This window comes from Dendropsophus ebraccatus, chromosome 6 (assembly GCF_027789765.1).
Source record: "Dendropsophus ebraccatus isolate aDenEbr1 chromosome 6, aDenEbr1.pat, whole genome shotgun sequence".
In the NCBI taxonomy this organism is placed as follows: domain Eukaryota; kingdom Metazoa; phylum Chordata; class Amphibia; order Anura; family Hylidae; genus Dendropsophus; species Dendropsophus ebraccatus.
Genome location: NC_091459.1, coordinates 131,737,891 through 131,759,905, shown reverse-complemented (window position 1 = coordinate 131,759,905; position 22,015 = coordinate 131,737,891). Strand labels below are relative to the sequence as shown.

At 42.5% G+C, this 22,015-nt stretch overlaps 1 protein-coding gene across 1 annotated transcript in view; it reads left to right on the top strand.

Annotated features, from left to right (window-relative positions):
- The window catches only part of SH3YL1 (SH3 and SYLF domain containing 1), a 79,435-nt gene extending 58,387 nt beyond the window's left edge, over positions 1-21,048 (top strand). The window contains exon 10 of the mRNA XM_069973039.1: positions 20,658-21,048. Coding sequence (XP_069829140.1) covers positions 20,658-20,848 — 191 coding nt within the window. The 3' untranslated portion in view covers positions 20,849-21,048. The remainder of the gene's footprint in view (positions 1-20,657) is intronic.
- The last annotated feature ends 967 nt before the right edge of the window (positions 21,049-22,015 follow it).

Below are 22,015 nucleotides of genomic sequence, written 5' to 3'. Positions count from 1 at the left end.
CGTCGTTGCCTTCATCCACCTCCTCCCGTGCCATATGCAAAAGAGCCCCCCAGTGAGCCTTGGCGGCGCGATTATCGTGGTGTAATAAGCACAGTAAACAAGCGCCGGTCAACGAGATTGGGGTAATTTTAGCAAGCGGCTAATACGGCCTTTACAGTTGTTTAGACCGGCCATACATGACCCCGACATTGGGCAAAGTACAATTTCTTAAGCGATATTAAGAGAATATCTCTTTCCGAAAGATCATTCATGGTTGATACATCTTTTCAGAAGGAAAGATCTTTTGTTTTGACTATTGGCCAACTTCTCTCCGGACAGTGGCAGTCTGTCATTAGTTGGCCTAAACAGTCACTTAATTGTCATCCGTCAAAAGATTGTTGTGTTGAAAAGGTTTATTTTACTTTATTGCCAGATTCACGATATGCCAGTGTATTGATTGACCGCAATGTTACCCTAGCCTTATGTTTTTGGGCACCGTTACCCAACCAAGTCTCTATTCACGTGTGTATCAGAGGTATGACATACCTTGTGTCCATATGGTGCCAACCCAAGAGATGCATAGATAGGAACATTGCCCAACTCAATATCCAGGGAAGGTTTTTTTATCCCGACCATTTTCTTCCTTTGCACTCTGTTTTATGTCACCGCTTTAGGAAATTTTAATGTAGTGTTGATCTGGTTTAATCTCTCTTTATTTATAGTGTGCACAGACGGTTTCCTTTCCTGTTCCTGCATGGAAAGACCCTTCTATAAAGCTAATCTGGATTATCTTTTAGTCTTGTCAGGGGAAACCCCTTTTAATGGCGCTATGCTTGAAAGCATTTTAAGTGTTATCTGATAATGATGTATAATACATGGCATTCGGGAAAAAAAATCAGGCCGAACATTCAAGGCAAAGGGTTTGTGTCACCATAAATGATTGAGTCAGATTTACCTGCGGGATTCAGACTCTTTAAGGTCAACGATTGTAGTTTATTCAAACATTTAATATTTATCCAGGATTGTACAACCAGCGCAAACATCACATACAGATGTGCAGCCCTGGATTAGCAATGTGCACTGTAACATCTATGACTGTCCAAAACTGGCCCAATCCAGTATATCTAAACATAGATACAATGGTAATACAATTGCAAAATGTACCATACTTCTTCCCAATTCTATATGGAAAATTGTACATACAACTGTTTATATTTAATCCAAATCTTTTAAACATTTTTTGCAATAGTTATCTACTGTTTTGTGTGAAGGGATTCTATTCAAACCTATGTGTCTCCATAGTAACAGACTACAAGAAACCCTGTGTAGTCATATACCTGCAATGCATTATCTTTTTTATTTATTTTATTTTTTAAATATTCCATATAATAATCATTTAGTACTTTTGCAGTGAGGTATAAAAAGGCTATACTAAGAGCCCCACCAGTCCTGAGAGATGTCCAATCCCTTGTTTAAGATGTGCAGTTGGCCATGCATGCACATTCAGGCTATGTTCACACAACGTATGTTTTGTATAAATCACGGCAGTTGTTGCAATTTGCCGCTTCCTAGTCTGAGATTTAATTGGAATTCGCTTTCAGATTCATTTGGGATTCGGCTGCTGAATTGGATTTAGCTCTACACTTCCTGGGCCAAGTGCCTGCCCCATGGAGTGTAAGGGGCCTATTCGGCCGATTATCGCTCAGTGGAATAGAGAAAACGATCAGCCGATGATCGTGTCATCGGCTGATCGTTTATTTAGGGCCAGACCTAAAAACATCGGTCCCCCACGCGCATCGCTATGGTGGAATAGCGGTGCACGGCGGGCGACCAACGATTTGAGAAGCACCATACTTTACCTGGCAGGACTTCTCCTCCGCTCAGTCTTCCTCCCCAGGTCCCGCGGCACAGCATCAGCCGCTCTGGAGCGGCCTGACTGAGCTGTCAGACCGCTCAGCCAATCACAGGCCAGGACCGGAGTTGATGCTGCGCCACGGGACCCGGGGAGGAAGATTGAGCAGAGGAGAAGTCCTGCTAGTCCTGTAATGTATGGTGCGAGGGCTGCAAGGACATCGGTAATGATGTCCCTGCAGTCCTCGCTCAACGATCATTGGACCGTGGAATAGGCCCAGTAAACGAGCACCGATCTAGCAGATCGGCGCTTGTTTACATTGTTCATCGGGCCCTGCTCGGCCCGTGTAATAGGACCCTAAGAAGTTACCTACCTCTGAGAGCCACACAGTAAACAGAGATAAAGCAGGGATGTATAGAGGAGCAGGGACGCCTGTCAAAATGATAGGACTCCCTGCGCCTCTGCAGAATTCAGTAAATTTACTTGCCTGCTCCCCACTCCTGTCTTAAGCCTAAGGCCTTTTTTATTTTATTTTTTTCATCCGCAACCTCTAGAGGGTATGTAGAGCAATTCAGAGGATAACTTTTCAACCACTAGTTATTACTTAATGATTACTAGAGGCCTAAGAGGAAGAAGCAAAGGGACCAGGCATTGCCCATTCAGCCAAATACTCATACTCATTTTTGCTGCATCTTCTTGCATGGCCTTAGGATCAGAGATGATTGAACAGCGCAAATTTTCTGGTTCGTTCAAACTTGTACCATCGGCATTTGACTACCGCTGCCTTCGCGTTCCGTGGGGAAGGTGGAGACAGCCCGAGTACCGCCTGGAAAACAGGAATACAACCTATTACCTAGGCTGTATCCCTGTTTTCCAGGCGGTACTCAGGCTGTCTCCTCCTTCCCTATGGAACGGGAAGGCAGCGGTAGTCAAATGCCGATGGTACGAGTTCGAACAAACCTGAAAATTTGCGCTGTTCGATCATCTCTACTTAGGATATGGATTAGGCCAGTGTTCATTGAATCTTCTGTTTCCAGAATTTAGTTTTTGCTGATATCCAGGGGAATCTTCCCCACCAGGGAGACTATTTCCTATCTTTTGGATGTGCAGCTGGGATGTTGAGGACAGTAACTAGTCATGTTTGGATGTTCTTTGCAAAGAAAATAAAATTCGTCTGGGTTAGAAACGCAGTGCAAGATGTTACAGATGTCCATCCTTTAAATGTGTTAGTGCTTATTAAGCTTTATGGAAAGTATTTTCCAAAAGGCTGAAATAAGTATTGTAGTTGACATTTGTATAAAGTTTTTTTTTTTTTCCCCATAAAAAACACTCGTGCTAAGGTATAAGTGTTTGACCGTTGGGACCCCACACTTATCACAAGAATACACCCCCCCCCCCCCCCCCCCCAATATCCTCCCTGGATAGATGGGGCCTAGGTGGTTGGTGTATAGGGGATGAGTATCATTTACAATAGTTTACCCACCAAAGTTGTAATCTCGGAGGTACATCAGCACCCCACTATACTAGTATCATAGATCTCTCTTTATACCCAAAGAGGTTGAGATGTATCAAGGTTAGTGGGGTAAGGAGAAGCTACTGGGCACCACCATTGGAATCTAAAGCTGCTCATTCACCTTCAAAATAGAGTTAGCTCTCCTAACAGACTCCCGTCCTCTCTACACTGGAACTTTTGGCACAGCCGGGTGTTCCTGTGTTGTCTATAGGTGGGAAGGGGGGAAGCCATGGCAAGAGAACTTAGGCGAGAGAGTTTCTTTGGGAACAAAGGTATTGCACAGTTATTTTTCATCTCGTCCGATCCCTATTGTGGAAACTCCCATACATATTATACTGAGGGCTGAATGCACCACGAGCGGCAGTTACTGCCATCAAACTGTATGGGGACCTATAGATCTACAGCCTCTTCTGAAATTAATATAAATAATAACTTTTTTAAAATTGGAGAAAGATTCTCTTTTGTTGGGCCCCTTCTTGCAATTTTGCCTCAAACCCTAAGATTTTCTAAAAGATTTGTAATCATGTTTGTAGCTGAAAGGCTGGTGTGATACAATACAAATAAAGGTTCAAGATGTGTAGAATTTATACATGCAAATCTCTGCTGTCCAGATGTCGGTAAACATCTGTCGAGAAACGTCTCAGGTGCAGGGGGGCGATCAGATGTACAATTTACTTTTTAGTACAAAGGGAATTTAAAAAAAAACTTCTTAATATGATATAGTGAGAAATCTATCGGCTGTTTTTTTTTGGTACCATTGCTATATTAATATTATACCGATCTCCTTGGCAGTGAGTTACAATGAGGAGAGTGAAATAAACTGCGGCCAGACCCTTCTACCAGGGACTTATCTCCCTCCATGAACATAGGATCAGCCATGTAGAAATTCAGCATACTGAATTTCCACATCCTTCTTGAGTAATCTCTGGGTATTATCAAGCTGGCCATTATAGATGAGCGTAGCTCAAGCATGCTAGTGTCTGATTGTTTGGCATTTAAATACCGGTGGCTGAAGAAGTTGGATGCAGCCCTATGGCCGTATTCATGTTTTCCATGTAACATCAGGCCAGTAAATATGCATGCGCGTGAAACTGCCGTCGCTCTAGTGGAACGCACCTGCTTCTGCTCTGTAACCTGCTGATCATCGATATTTTGTCGTTTTTGCACAATAAATACCAAAAGAAGTTATTTGGTGAGTGCCGCTTTTTCCTACAATTCTTACCGAGAATGTTCTCCAGGACTTCCTAGGGCTGCATCCAACTTCTTTAGCCATCGGTATTCAAATCTGAACGATCAGACTTGAGCATGCTCAATTTGTGCTCATCTCTACTGGCCATACACCTTACAGTAATATCTGCCAAACCTTTCAAGTCTAACCCACCATCTGCTGCCAGAAGCAATGGCTTACCTGCTCCTTTCCAATGAGACACACATACATGCTCCCAAATATACCAGAACAACTTAAAGGATAACTCTGGTGAAAAACTTTTTCCCAGTAATTGAAACACATTACAAAGTTATATAACTTTGTAATATGCTTCAATCACCTATCTGCCCTACTTCCCTATCTTTTCCTCCCTTAACCCCCCACCAGCTTTTCTGTGGCAGCCATTTTGTTACAATGACATCATCAAGAGGGAGGCGGGTTGTCCTGTTAGGCCAGCCTCCCTTTGTCAGATGACTCAGGTTGCTTAGCTCTGATGGGCGGAGCAAGCTGTAAGCCATCTAACAGTTCTACAGAGTCAGTTAGACATCATAGGAGACAAAGTGCATCATGGGAAAGCCCAAACCAGGAAGTGAAGAAAAAATGAAGACACCAACTGGACCTTCAGTTTAGTTTTTTTTTTTTTTTTTTTTTATCAGCGCCGGAGTTGTCCTTTAATGGTGCGTTCACACCTACAGGATCTGCAGCTGATTTTCTGCAGCAGATTTCAGTTAAATATTAACACAGCATCAGATTTGATGCTGTGTTCAGTTATTTAACTGAAATCTGCTGCAGAAAATCAGCTGCAGATCCTGTAGGTGTGAACGCACCCTAAGGCTATGTTCCCACAACAATGTGTGAACATAGCCTTTCTGTGTTTTCAATCCACTCCTGGTTTTGGTTGCAAAATCCTGAGCAAAAATACTGTGGGAACATGGCCTAAAAGTGCAAGATCGATTGTGTAAAACACTCCCTAGTCCTGATAATGAGTTGCAGGATGGCAAAGAATTCCACATTTTTTACTCATTGGTGTGTAGAGCTGTCAGCACCGTAAGAACAACCCCTATTGCTAAAGGAAATGGTTTAGATTCTGAAGCTCCCAACAGGGTATCGGTATTTAGAGTTATAGCACACAATGCATTTTTTTTTTATTCACGTACTCCTAGACGCAGGACGGGAGAGGCAAACCAGATGAGCGCAGATATTGGCCCAGTTTTTAAAAGTGTGTTTTTTGTTTTTTTTTAAGTTTTCTAGTTGCCTGGAAATAAGCCTCACAAGTAATTCTGGAAAAGGTTAAACTTGTTACAAAAATAAGCAATTAATGTACAGTATGTTGTAATTCTGATTTCTGGTGTTATTTGGTAGATACAGAAGAGTGATGATACCTTTCGCCTGGAACCTGCCCAACTACCATAATGGTGTGTCGTTGTCCCCTCCTCCACACAAAAATACATGGTGGTCCAAAAGTAGGTGGACAGTATGTGTAATAGGGTTATGAAGGGGGAGATTTATCAAACATGGTGTAAAGCGAAACTGGCCCAGTTGCCCCTAGCAACCAATCAGATTCCACTTTTCATTCCTCAAGGATTCTTGAAAAGGTTAAAGGTGGAATCTGATTGGTTGCTAGGGGCAACTGAGCCAGTTTCACTTTACACCGTGTTTGATAAATCTTCCCCAAAGTTAACCATATTACACATACTGTCCACCTACTTTTGGACCACTCTGTATAACTTGTATCAGTTTCATTCACTTGCTGGCTCTATCCATTTAATGTAGGAGGAGGAATTAATCACAGTTTACACCTGAAGGAAAAAATCACTTGAACCCCATCAATTCCAAGCTAGTCCTGTAATACCTGTGGAGACACCATCACATGTTTCTCAATGTCTGTGAGCTAGCCAGACTTTCTACCGGAAAAGAACAACTAAGCCCCTTGGCTTAGTTGTTCTTTCCCGGTAGAAGGTCTTGCTAGCTCACGGACATTGAGGTTTGGGGGTATTTGCCCCTTATCAGTGTGGAGTAGGATTCTGGTGGGAGCAAAGCCGAGTAAGTGCATTCAAGAGAATGATGGCTGACCTGAGGGAGATCAACCCAAGCACCGCGGAGGCACCATCACATGTTTCTCAGCGTCAGTGAATCTAGGAATATTGGGGACAATGGGGGAGATTTATCAAACTGGTGCAAGGTAAATTGTCTTAGTTGCCCCTGGAAACCAATCAGATCCCACCAATCTGATTGGTTGCTAGGGGCAACTAAGACCATTCTACTTTACACCAGTTTGATAAATCTCCCCCAATGTTCCTAGATTCACTGACAATGAGGAACACGGTGATGGTGTCTCTGCTTTGTTTTGGTTGATCTCCCTCAGGTCAACCATCATTCTCTTGAGTCCTGTGATTCCAGCAGTCTCTGCACACAGTTTTGGCTGCATGGGAGGGATTTATCACAACAGTATACTAACAGATGACAAGAAAGTAGTGGCCTGTATAATAACTTGTGGTGCAGAAACTGGTCCATGACTTCCTCATAGTGGATCAGAAGGGAAGAAAGCTCTGCTGATCTTATAAGCCATGGCTGAAGAAGTTGAATACAGCCCTAGGGAGTCTTGAAAAACGTGGATACAGCCTATGGCTGTATCCGTGTTTTCCAAGCAATTTCTTCAGCCATCGTAACTAAACGCTGCACGCTTAGGCTCGGACAAACCTGAGCATGCTTGAGGTTCACTCATCTATAATGCTGAATAATATGGAGTATGAAAGTTCCTTTTAATAGTACTTCAATAGATAATGGGATACCTAGATGATCGCCAATATCATTTGCCAACAAAGCTCTTGCCCAGCTGTCCTGGAGTTCAAAAATGGTGAATTAGCCAATTTTTGTTGCGATGACCATATTCCTAAACACAAGCCCTGAATGTCTATTTAACATGGTGACTTGTGGTCTTCTGGTTAGTATAGGGCTGTATAGAGTTTGTATGTTCCCCTGTTGGGTACTCCCTAACTCTAGGGTCCAAAAACATGATGATTACAGATGAGCGAACCGGATTCGGGTTCGAGTCGACCCGAACCCGAACGTTTGGCATTTGATTAGCGGTGGCTGCTGAACTTGGATAAAGCTCTAAGGTTGTCTGGAAAACATGGATACAGCCAATGACTATATCCATGATTTCCACATAGCCTTAGGGCTTTATCCAACTTCAGCAGCCACCACTAATCAAATGCCGAACGATCGAGTTCGGATCGACTCGAGCTTTCTATGTACTTTGTGTGTATATCCCATAGAGAACAAAGATAACTGTGTACAGCGCTGCGGTATATGTCAGTGCAAGCGTCAGGAGATCTTCCTTGTACGCAATTAAATCTCCAGTAGACTATTCGAAATCTTAAATATACTGATTCATCCGAGGACTACAGTATAATAGTGCTTGGCATCGGGAAGATAATACTCTATTCTTTAAGTCGGAGTGAATCATAGTTCTATTGTATACAGTATAAACATCTGTAACATAATAATTCCCCACAAGGATTTCTACTCCACAGCCCATTGTAATCCAATCCTCACTTCATTATCTTCAAGTCAGCAGTGTGAACAGCGCTGACTGGGGGAGCGGGCGAGCTCCGGGATTAGGTGCTGGTTACGTTCCGTCATTGGAAAAGCTCTGATATTGTTCTGAGAACTAAAAATACTTAGAACGAAGCCGACTTCTTACCGCAAGACTTTAAGAAGCTGAAATGTGCAGTAGCGTTACATCACTATTACGTGCGTAGAGCCACAGCGGGAGGTATAAGAATAAAATAATGCTTAATATGTCTGGCTATAGGATTTGTTACCAGGCTTTGTACTGTCCCTGAATGGCATATGAATCTGCATTTTTCCTCTTTATATGGATTGTATAGGGTGAGATCAGTAAAAGTTATTGGGGCGGTCATTGGTGGCCAAGCCAGTCCTCATTGATAACTCTCCCTATACCCAAAAAGATCTATCAATCAAGGCAGGTGGGACGGGGAGAAGCTGCTGGGGGCCGCCCTGATGACTAGTGTTACTGGCAGCATAAATGTTTCCCTTTAACCAGTTCAAGAACGATCCAATTTCCCCCAATTATGACCAGATTGTTGTTTTTAACACATGTGTATTTGAAAGCTGTAAAGTTTTTTTTCTCATTCTTTTGTATCTTTTTTTTTTTCCTTGGGATTTACTTTTTAATTCAATATTTGCCTCCTTTTTTGTATGTTAAAAAAAAAAGAAAAGAAATAATTGCATGTTTTTCTAAAAAAAAAAGTACCACCAAATTTGTAAACTGTGTCCCCTTTCCGTTCTCATCTTAATATATAGAGAGGTCAAGGCTGTCTGTTATTTTGGCTATATATATATATATATATATATATATATATATATATATATATATATATATATATATATATATATAATTATATTCTACATCTTTTTTTACCCTACATACAGATATTACCCTACATATAGATATACAGATATAGTGTAGCAAATCCCTATAAAAGTGCATACAACATTACATGATTTAACAAGCACCAGGAAGTATAAATATGTACAGAAGCATTAGGCGAACATGCTAAATGTTTCCATTTTGTGGAGTACCGTTTAAAAAAAAAAAAAAAAGAAATGATACTGTTAATGGGTTACAGATGCCACTATATGGCATTTGCAGTAGTCTCCATTACATGTATACATCACAGCAGAAGCTATAACCAAGATGTGAACAGTCCTTTACCATTCTCAAAAACAGACATGCCCATGAACTCTGTCCCCCTTTTAAAGGAGAAGTCCGGCGAAAATTTTTATTCAAGTGTTTTATTGTCCCCTAAAAGTTACACAAATCACCAATATACACTTATTACAGGAAATAATTATAAAGTGCTTTTTTTCCCTGCACTTACTACTGCATCAAGGCAGAACTTCCTGGATAACATGGTGATGTCACTTCCTGGATAACATGGTGATGTCACGACCCGACCCCCAAAGCTGTGCGGGCTGTGGCTGCTGGAGAGGATGATGGCAGGGGGATGCTCAGTGTCTCTCCAGTTCCTGTGTTCCTCAGTGTCCCCCTGCCATCCTCCTCTCCAGCAGCCACAGCCCGCACAGCTCTGGGAGTCGCTTTGTGACATCACCATTTTATCCAGGAAGTTAAGCTTGATGCAGTAGTAAGTGCAGGGGGAAAAAGCACTTTATAAGCGTTTCCCGTAATAAGTGTATATTTGTAATTTGTATAACTTTTGGGGGGCAATACAATATTTAAAAAAAAAATTTCGCCGGGCTTCTCCTTTAACTTTGAGTCCAATTATTACAAATCTCTGAAAGTCCATTAACAGAATTTTTATGTCACAGTGAAATATTTGTGTCAGAGAACGGCCGCTCTCTGGGAAGTTCACACCAGCCTGTACAGCAGTGCCAGCCAGATGAACTCCACTTCTTTTGATTTGGAATGCGGGCACATTCGGGTGTTCCCTTATTCCAAACCACCATAGCCCACAATGTGAAGTGTGGCCGGAGCTGCACTTTACATTGTCTGTTTTGTGCGGCCGCTGTTCAATGAAAAGCGTATACACTCTGGCCAGGATTCTATAGGACACAATGGTATTTTAACTTTTAATAAATAGTGGCCGGTCGTTATTTATTGAAAATGTGCGTTTTGTGTGAACTAGTTTTCCAGGCTGCATACAACTTCTCCAGTACCGATCGTTCAGCATATACAATGCAAATAAAATGGACATCTTTCTATAGACGAAGGGTGAGCTCTTACAGTTGTTCACTTTCGATAGACATAAATTATAACCCACCCTTGGACCTCTATGTGTAAATGAGAGCAGTCACAAGCATACAATGCAGATCTATTCTCTAGCCTTATTTTCCCAGCTTAAAGTGTATTAATGCATTTTGCCCTCCAGAAAATCCCTTTAAGAAGAATAACTCCCTGGCAGTGAGCGGCTCTTGCAGTAAAACACTCCGATGTTCTATATAAGAATTTATGGTTGCTGGATGTTGGCAGCGGAGATGCATTACAGGCAGAGGGAAATCTCTGCGTTCTGGATGTATGGCATTATAGCACCATCTTGTGTCACATACCAATAGGCTTCTATTGTTTGCAGTTTATATCATCATGACTGAGGATGGTAATACATTATAAACTTCACCAGGTACCTTCAATCCATAACCTGCAGATATCAAGCTTACATCCATTTGTTAGGAGAATGCATACTGTTTATGGTGTTGTATATAGAGCCATGCACTGTACGTATATTTGCAGCTCTGTTCTCCTCTAGAATGCGGAGCTTGGGGTGGAGTGCTCAGGTCCTACTCTGGGGTTTTAGTATTTGGAAAATTACTCATGTTTCTCTCATCTGATGTAACGAACCAGTTCTTACAGACCGGATTTGCACATATCCATACGACGGCAGATCACTGGTGGCAGACTAGCATGTTGACTTTTCTTGTATTCCTAGTATATACATAGCGGTAGCATTGTGAGATTACATTCTCTGATTACCCAGTGTTAGTTTAGCTTTGGATATGACGCCTACACCAAGCTTTTTCTCATCATCCTCAGGGGAGAAAAGTTCACATTTTACTTTCTTGAGATGCAGTCTTGAGTCGCTTTTTATACTTAAACCATAGACTGCCGTTTGAAGGGCATACATCAATAGATATGCTGGAGGACATGTTCCTTCGATCACAACGGAGGGGTATCTTATGCCAAATCTGGGTCCAGATATATCATGTTCCTTCAGTATTTATGCAAACACTGACCCCAGCTAATGGATTGGTTGTGTGGCTTTTTTTTTTTTTTTTTACTGTTTTCTACTAGAAAAATTTCAGAACCGGAGAAGAGGACGGTGCAGGAGACTTTTTCCTATCCAGCATCCGGTCCAGTCCAACCACCCCACTGACCCCATGTTAGAGGCACCTTTGGGTCCAGGTGTACTGCTCCACCCCCTTCAGCTATTCTCCTGCCTCAGTCTCTAAAGTTAGAGGGGGACAACAAACTTTGAGATATCAGTTACTAAGGGCCCAATTAGACGGGCCGATGACGGCCCGATCAATAATGTAAGCGAGTGCCGATTTGCTAGACCGGCGTTCGTTTACTGAGCCTATTACACAGCTCGATTATTATTTAGCAATGGCTGCATGGCTCCATGGCTGTTCTTGCATTACCTCTTCACGCTCCGGTCTCCTCCTGCCTTCTGCTCTCTTCCCGGCACCATGCACTGCAGCTTCTCTGAGCTGGCAAAGTTCCATCTGGAGGAACCATGTTACTTAGTCATAATGGCACTTTCCCAGATGGCCCTCCACCTTTCTACCAGATGTATTTGTCATACACCCAAATGCTACCAGGGTGAGCTCTTGGGACCTAAGGCCTATATTACAGTAATCCCCTTTTATTAGCATGGTCCTTTCACAATCAACTTCTATTATCACCCTCTACATTGTCCCTCCTGGAAGGCTTGCCACTAGTTTCTAATGACAGCTCTCCCCAGTAGTGTCGAGTGAACTTTCATTTTTTGCCCAGGTTCGGCGACTTCTCCAAACCCGAACATGCAATATTTAATGCCCCCCGTCTGGGCAAATTGATTGCCATCCTGGGGCTTTCAGGAAAACATGGATACAGCTTATGTCCTATGGCTGTATATATGTTTTCTAGGACTCCCAATGGTGACATCCAACTTTTCCAGAATCAAACAACAAACCTGGATAGAAACTGGAAGTTTACTCAACACTACTTTTTGGGAAATACCATCATGGACAGAAGGGACACACATTCCACATACCCCAGGGACAATAATAAGATTGTATTGGAACATGGGGTGCCCTGGCCCCGGCAGAAACTGACATACAGTGACTTAAAGGTCAATATACTTACCACATCGCTCCTGGTCCCGTCCCGGATCCCGTTGTTGACACGGAGAAATCGCTGATTCTTCTTCTCGCGCCCATTATGGTAATGAGCTGAGTCCAACGTTCATAGGAAACGATGGACGAGTCCAACTTATTCATGAGGTCCTCTTCTCGTCGCCGCCCATCCACGCCTCCTGGAACTTGATTGACGTCTTCAGTCTTCTGACGAATTCCCGCGCAGGCGCCGTTGCGATGGTCTCGTCACCTCTTCTGCGCCTGCACGGTAAACAGGATACGTGCTCGAGACAATCGGCGCACGCGCAGTAAACAATGAAGCTGTGGAGCGTCTTCAATTGTGAACTGCGCATGCGCCAAAAACGACTGTCACGGCGCCTGCACGGGATCCAGCGAGGAGAAAGAAGACGAGGAGGAAGAAGACCCGGCGTCAATCAAGTGTCGGAGGCGGGTAGAAGGCTGGACTTCGGGCCCGGCGGCGCTCATTACCATAATGGGCGCGAGAAGAAGAATCAGCGATTTCTCCGTGTCAACAATGGGAACCGGGACGGGACTGGGAGCAATGTGGTAAGTATATTGACCTTTATGTCACTGTATGTCAGTTTCTGAAAAAAAAAAGTTTAGAAAAAAAACAGGAAACAAAAAGAAGAGATCGCCATCTTTCAAACTATTTGTAACTTTACAACAGTGCCATATTGAATGATGGTGTGGCTAGTCCTTAATGTAAATGTTACCACTGCCTAGTAAGTTGGTATGGGAGAGTATAGGACTGATTTACTGATAGAGCCACATGATTGGATTATGGACGGAGCAAATAACACATATACTGTATTCTCCTTCCAAGAGCAATTGAGCTGGAAAAAAAAAGCCACAGTAATAAGATCAAAATCCCCGGAATAGTATAATGATTAATGGCCTTCTCCAGATATCTCCATCTACTTTCTAATAGAGCATAAACAATATATCCAAGCCAAAGTAACTTGTGCCAAGGCAAACCTCATCCGACTGCGGGGCTGCTAATGTGTAAACAGCTCCAGATCCTTATTAGGATATTTACAGGAGTCTCGTATCTGTACACATCATATCTTCCACTCGGATTGCCGATACTTTGTGTAGACCTGTTCCGTTCACATTGTAAGAGAAGTATTCTGTGCATTGAAGATAGTCAACATTAGAGCCCAACATGGCACTTGCCCACGTAGTACTGTAGTAAAGGATTTAAAGGGCCACTTTACAGGTAATGCACAATACCTAGAGATAACAAATATGTGATGTAAGTCCCGTAGGGAGTAAATGGAATGGAGGGCGAGGAAACAAGTAAGATGCTGCTCCATTCCTTCTAGGGACTCTGGACTTCAGTTATCCTCCCAGTAAAGATACGGTGTGGATTCCGGCACTCCAAACATGGCAACTTAAAACATAACTTTTTAATAAGATAGATTAAAACATGGTATGCACAGGACGACCAAAGCGTTTCACGCGATTGCGCTTCATCATTCGTTGAACTTCCATGTTACCGGTGCCTGGCCAGCACCAGGTTTCCATGCACCCTCCAGTCTGCAAGCTGCTGCAAGGAAAGAAAATGCCCTGGTGAGATGAATCTCTCCCTTATTTTCATGCATATCTGTATATCCTCCCAGTGGTTGTACCCCCACCAGTCAGCTATACTGTGGATAGGAAATAACTTTTGATTTCGGGATATCACCTGGTTACAGTCATTTCAACAGATTTTGCATAGATCTGTACTACAAATGAATATGTATTATATCTTATCAGACAAAAAAATCCCTGGTCAGGTCAGCGCTTGCTTGCTCTTCATTCCCTGCTCTCTACCGGGGCTATTTCACGTGCCGCCAGTGAGCGGGTAAGGGCGGGGGTGGGCCCGCATGGAGCTGCTGGAGGGCTAAAGATCATCCGGGGAGCCCATAGGAGATAGCGGCGGTCTGCTCCTATTACACACAGTGACTGCAGTAGATCGTTGCTCTCTATCGTTTCTCTTTCAACATGTTGAAAGACAATGATGACCTGTCATCGTTCATGTTGGCTGATTGTTGCCTTTTATAACTCAAACCAATTATTGGCTGTAATGGCCGATAATCAACCAAATACGGCTGATAATCGCTTTGTGTTGAGACAACAATGAGACCGCACAGGGGCTACAATAAGTAAAATATCTCACCCCTAGTCTTGGTTCACAGTTCAGTGCTATCCATAATGCCCTCCTTGCTGAAGTTTCTTAGGGTGTGTATAGAGACATATGAGAGTAGGATCATCTCTTCTGTGTGTGTGTGCAGTGTATGGGAGCCATCATAGAGGAAATCTGATGAAAAATTTCATATAGTTCTACAATGGCCATAAACAGTGCTGCTCCTCATGTACACACATAGTAGAGCATATCCTGACAAGCCACCTAGAATGACAGGTACTCTCCAATGGCGTTGTTTGGGGAGCAGAGACGAATCTACATATTTCTCCATGTCGGAAGTAAGGCTTCACTCTCAAGTGATGAACAATAGCTGCACAATGTCACCTCGATAGTGATTTATGTCCCCACATGATGATTTAGGATACAGCTGTCCCGTTCCGGAAGGTATACGTCCAAGACATGGAAATAGAGGAAGCGAGCACCAGGAAGGCTTCGGCCATCTTCTGCTCTCCACACATCCCCTTTTGAGGCAAATAGGCTTTTTCAGATTCAGTAAGAGTTTTCAAATGTGAAAGTTTGAACCTCATGAAAGCATCTACTGTACATACCTACTTTGCAGGCTTTTTTTGGACAAGCATCAGCCAATTATAACCTGATTGTTGTGCTCCGCTCCCACCTGTGGTGCGGGCAGTGAGGTGCAGGGTGGGCGGCCTGTATCTACTGAAGCTAGCAGAGCCGCTGCTGACCCGCTCTGACTCCTTTTCTGCAGCCCCTGCGGTGGGGACCTCCTGTGTGTGGCCGAGAGGGGAATGTGTGTGTGCCCAGGTTAAGAGAAGGAGGGGTATACCGGGTATGTACCCTGCTGCCCCAGTCACCCCCAGCCTGCCCCTCATCTATACCTATACTACTACTACTACTACTACCACCACACCACTCATCTGTTCCTGTACTACTACCACACCACTCATCTGTTCCTGTACTACTACCACACCCTTCATCTGTTCCTGTACTACTACTACTACACCCTTCATCTGTTCCTGTACTACTACTACTACTACTAAACCCCTCATCTGTTCCTGTACTACTACTACTACACCCTTCATCTGTTCCTGTACTACTACTACTACACCCTTCATCTGTTCCTGTACTACTACTACACCCTTCATCTGTTCCTGTACTACTACTACCCCCTTCATCTGTTCCTGTACTACTACTACCCCCTTCATCTGTTCCTGTACTACTACTGCACCCTTCATCTGTTCCTGTACTACTACTACTACACCCCTCATCTGTTCCTGTACTACTACTACTACACCCCTCATCTGTTCCTGTACTACTACTACTACACCCCTCATCTGTTCCTGTACTACTACCACACCATTCATCTGTTCCTGTACTACTACCACACCATTCATCTGTTCCTGTACTACTACTACACCATTCATCTCTTCCTGTACTACTACCACACCATTCATCTGTTCCTGTACTACTACTACACCATTCATCTCTTCCTGTACTACTACTACACCCCTCATCTATACCTGTACTACTACTGCCCCCCTCATCTCTTCCTGTACTACTACTGCACCCTTCATCTGTTCCTGTACTACTACTGCACCCTTCATCTGTTCCTGTACTACTACTGCACCCTTCATCTGTTCCTGTACTACTACTACTACTACACCCTTCATCTGTTCCTGTACTACTACTACACCCCTCATCTGTATCTGTACTACTACTACACCCTTCATCTGTTCCTGTACTACTACTACTACTACTACACCCTTCATCTGTACTACTACACCCCTCATCTGTATCTGTACTACTACCACACCATTCATCTGTTCCTGTACTACTACTACTACACCCTTCATCTGTTCCTGTACTACTACTACACCCTTCATCTGTTCCTGTACTACTACCACACCATTCATCTGTTCCTGTACTACTACTACACCCTTCATCTGTTCCTGTACTACTACCACACCATTCATCTGTTCCTGTACTACTACACCATTCATCTCTTCCTGTACTACTACCACACCATTCATCTGTTCCTGTACTACTACCACACCATTCATCTGTTCCTGTACTACTACTACACCATTCATCTGTTCCTGTACTACTACACCCCTGATCTATACCTGTACTACTAAAACCTTTATCCACTATACCTCCACTTTTACACCCAACCTAGATGGAGGCACAATGAAGATCTCCTTTACTATATGGACGCACAAAGTTGCACATATTTGGCAAATTCACTTCTATATGGCACAGAGGGGGCTCGTCTACTACATAGGGGCAGAGGGGGAGCACTGTTACACTGGGAAGCAATACAGTTATTAAAATGTTCTGTTTATTTAGCAAAAAAGAAAAAATTTGAGATTTAAATCGAGAATCGTTAAAATATTTAAAATAATCAAGATTTTATTTGTTTGGCCACATCGCCCAGCCCTAGGCTACAGCGTAGGGGCATACTGTGTTTCTCGGAAAAGAAGACCTACTTTGTAAATAAACCCTAGCACCTTTTTTCTAAGAAAAAAATTATTATTTTTAGAGAAAAACTAATTGTAGTGAGAACATAAAAAAGACCTAAAAAGACATATGTCCACCACAGGGGAGAGCAATAGATGTTGATGAAGTTAGGGGTGGGGGAAGTTATGGTTTGCTCACCTCCATGTCATCTTGTTTCCATCTGGATGCGTGGCCATTTAGCGTTATCGTTTCATGGGTTTACATTATTATGAGCATTGAAGTTGATTCAAAGGTTTTCCTGGCTTTCTTCTGCACTAGATTGGAACAGTCTGTGTGTACGTGTAAATGGCCGTGTGTAACAGTAAATAGACGTGATAGTGTGTACGTCAGTGTGAAGAGATTGGAGAATAGATGTATACGCATGGATGAATACACAACAGACTTCATTATTATGATAGGGCTTTGTCTTCATTGGTCAATCAAATACCATGAGTTTTCTTTTTATGCTCACTGGCGAATACTTTTGGAACGTCCGTTCGCCTTGTCCTTCATGTTGGCCGTTAATGGTTTCTCTATGTTGTCATTGTAGCTGTACGCATTATCTCCATTGTGTAATCCATTGTGAGTTCCAAGCAGACTATCAAAAAAATATCCTCGTCTTCGTGTGCTGTGGCCAATATATGTGCAGCTGTTGGCAGGTGGAGAGGCGATTCTGTCAGCAGAAACGAGAGTCCTTCTCCATCACACTGTGTATTTCGAGACAGATGGCAAATTAGCACTGCGAGAATCTAACAAAAATAGCCACGTCTGGTTTATTTTTGAGAAGTTTACATGTCTTGCTACTCGTAGTTATCTTGTCTGCGAAAAAGGAATTTGTCTCAGTTCACACAGTATTTGGTACTTCTTTTTTTTTTTTTAGCTAAAACGGAACGGAATCCAAAACAAAGAGAAAAACTATAAAATAAATTTTACCTCTTTCTGTTGTGTTTTAGACCTAAAATGCTAACCACAATTGTGCGTATGATTCATCATGAGCAGAAAAGCTTTAAGCCTAGTTTTATGAAGGGGGAACAAGTCTTCATACATTATAAATTTTTGCAATTTTTTTTTTTTTTTTTTTTTTTTTTTCAAGAATTGAAAGAATCTATTTTATTGTTTAGTAGTGCATTCTATTTCACCAGATTTCTTGTGTTTTCCTCTACAGGAATAGCGTCTGTATTACTATTCCTAACATAGAAAACACTAAAAAAAAAACGTAGTGGAAACATGACCTTACAGACTCTGTAAAAAAAAAAGTTGAATCCAGCACAGCTATCACACCTGCTTTAGGCCATGATGGTCATGTGGGTAGACGGGTAGACTCTCATTGGTAGGTTGTTTACTATTAAGTGAGCATGCTCGGTCAAGTCTTAGTGCACAGGGTGCTTTTTAAATCTCCGCACTACTGTACTGACACTGTCTCATTACAGTAGCGCAAATGTGTAAACCGTCCAGGAGCTCCTGGCATCATCAGGAGCGGTAAAATACAGTAAATAACAATGAAGAAGCCATACTTACCTGTCCACACTCCTCCCGATGCCCGCCAGCTCTGGTTCCTCACTTGGTAACAGCCTGCTTAGCCAATCACTGGCTGCGGTGGGACAGCGTGGTGATTGGCTGAGCGAGCTGTCAGTGAGCGGGGACTTTCAGGGAGCTGATGCCAGAGGCCATCAGGAGGAGCGCAGATAGGCAAGTATGGCTAGTACCTATTGCATTTTTTTTTTTTGTTCAAATTTCCATATATTTTTTCCTTGAGGGGATGTCTAAATAAAATACGGAAACCTATTAAATTTTTTTTAGTTTTAATTTTTGTAAGACATATTACAACTTCGGTGGAATGCCAGAAATTATGTCTGGCAGAAACCTATTATATTTTTGTGTTCTCATTTTTGTATATTTTGTTTAAAGAGTCACTGTCGTATTTTTTTTTTTTTTGCAGAAATCAATAGTCCAGGCGATTTTAAGAAACTTTGTAATTGGGTTTATTAGCCAAATCTGCCATTATCTGCATGTAAAAAGCCTTTTCCCAGGTCCCCCCCTCCTTCCTCTTTTTCATCCACTCTGAAAAATCTGAAAATTGTGACTTGTTGCAGGAGACGTACCCTGTCTGCTCTAGGGAGAGGGGAGGGGGGAGGAGGAAGGAGGGAGTTAGCCGGCAGCAGAAAGCAGATAACAGAGGATTACAGGCACGGAGCTGGGTGACAGCTGTAATCCGAGCTCAGACAGGTCACTGGTGACTGTCACAGGAGATATCCTGTGAGGGATTTGTAGATTAACTCTTTGTTGTCCTGTTTTGGTCTTTTCTTTAGCTCTCTCCATAGGAGAACAATGAAGACAGGGGGGAGAGCTTCAAACTGCTTTTTCATGATAAAAATGCATTTTTCGGATAATAAACCCAATTACAAAGTTTCTTAAAATCGCCTGGACTATTGATTTCTGCAAAAAAAAAATCACGACAGTGACACTTTAAACATCCATTCAAGGATGGAACAAAAGATATAATGGGTTACCCAGGCAATGTCCATTCTGCCTTTTGTTAATTTTAATGTGGTTCATTACCTGAAAGAGCACTCGAATATTGAAAAATGCCCGCCTCAAGTGCTCGCTCAACACTAGTTGTGATTAGATTAGGTTTGTGGACAATTTTACAATGGATAAGCTTGAGAAAGGCACTGATGGATTATAGTGCCGAAACGCGTTGCTACTTTTAATAAATTCATTTTATTTCTTTTGTTACTATTATCTCGGTTGGGAGTCATAATTATTGGTAGTTATAACTGCTAAATCTACCATTGACTACCCTCATTATACCTGCGCCGCCATTGTAGAGGATCTGGTTTGGTTCCTGAAGTTCTTGGAGGACCTGGTTGTTGTTGTACAATGGATAAAAACACTGAGCATTATGTAAAAAAATATCCTGACAGTGTTTTACAGAAATGGTAAAATACACTGCCTCGTTCCGATCCCATAAGCCTGTAACCCTTAGGGCTCGTTCCCACTGAGGAAAGGTACCTTTCCTCAGTGGGAACGAGCCCTTACCTTTGAATGTGAAACCTCCTGCTTTCCAGCTGTTGCAACTACAATTTCTAAGCTGTTGCAAAGCTCAAGTGTTTGTTACTTGAGTTGAGCATCTTTCAATGCTCTAGTGTTCGAGTTAACAAACCCAATTGACATCAATAAGAGACTCAAGCATTTAACAAGGTTCCCCCTTGCAATAGACATTACGGTGGTCTTCACCAGTATCAACATCCGGCATTATTTTATTATAAGGATTACTTTAAGATCATTTGGTAATAACTAGAGATGAGCGAACCGGGTTCGAGTCCGTCTGAACCTGAACGTTCGGTATTTGATTAGTGGTGGCTGCTGAACTTGGATAAGGCTCTAAGGTTGTCTGGAAAACATGGATACAGCCAATGACTATATCCATGATTTCCACATAGCCTTAGGGCTTTATCCAACTTCAGCAGCCACCGCTAATCAAATGCCGAAAGTTCGGGTTTGGATCGACTCGAGCATGCTCCAGGTTCGCTCATCTCTAGTAATAACCTTTTCTTCTATTTTATAGGGGGTTCAAGAGGAGACTACATCACCGCCACTGCCATCTATCCATTTGAAGCTTTACAGCCAGGAGACCTGTCGTTCCAAGCTGGCGACAAGATCATAGTCACCACAAAGACCGACTCTCAGTATGACTGGTGGGAGGGGAAATTAAAAGGAGAACTGGGGATTTTCCCCGCCAATTATGTTATGATATAAATGAATATATTCTATCAGAATTTGCTGGAAGTGTTACAACAAAGAGAAATTGTTACTATAATAAATATATTTATGTTGCCATCTCTTTTGTATGGGCCTGTATATCGGGAGATTACCTCAAATAAGTTATTCTACAAAATAAATTGTTTACAATTATTTGACTTTTTAAAAAAAATAAATTGCTGATACGTTGTAATGGGTTTGCGTGTCTCCTTATTAATTATTATAAAAGTCACAAAGATTTACAATAATCCGAGCACATTTTCCATTTATAATAATCGTTGCATTTTTGGGGAGGGTGAATGAAGAACGATTGGCTTTGACCATGAAAAATCTATTCAGTCGGTTGTTATACTGATTGTTCCTTGGTGGTTGTTGTTAATAATATTAATAATAATTGCTACAATTGGGACATTTATCATAGGTGACTGTTGTCGGAGAAACGCAATTGTTCAAAATTTTCCACAATACAAAAGTGTTGTTTTTTTTTTTGTTTTGTTTTTTATTCCAAATTTTTTATTTTTTCATATGTCGAAGAATATATTTTAATTATTTTGTTGATTATATTTTGATCTGTGACAAGCATTGAGGACCAGCGAAGAGTGCCTTCACACCTACCGGATCCGCAGCGAGATCCACTGCGGATCCAGTCCCATTCATCCCTTTAGAGCACATACTCACTCACAGCGGGATGTCAACTTGCAGCGGGATTGACATCCCACTGTAGGTATGTGCGTTAACCACCCGCAGCCCGCCGCCAAGAGCATAAATTACCTGCTCAGCAACGCTGCTGCATGTCAGGCTCCCGGCTTCGGTCCCACTCAGCCAATCAGTGCTGCTGTGCACTGATTGGCTGAGCGGGAAGGGAGCCAGGAGCCTGACATGCAGCCGCGTCACCGAGCAGGTAATGTATGCTCTCTGTGGCGGGGGGCTAACACACATACTCAGAGCGGGATGTAAATCCCGCTGCAAGCATGTGCTCTATAGGGATAAATGGGACTGGATCCGCAGGGGATCTCGCTGCGAATCCGCAGCGTGAAATCCGCTGCGGATCCGGTAGGTGTAAATTTAATTGGGTTATCCCAAAGTACAATTGGTAGGTGAAAACATGTAAGTACCAAGGCCTTTTAAACACAAAGTAGAAAAAACAAAAGTGCAAAAATGAAA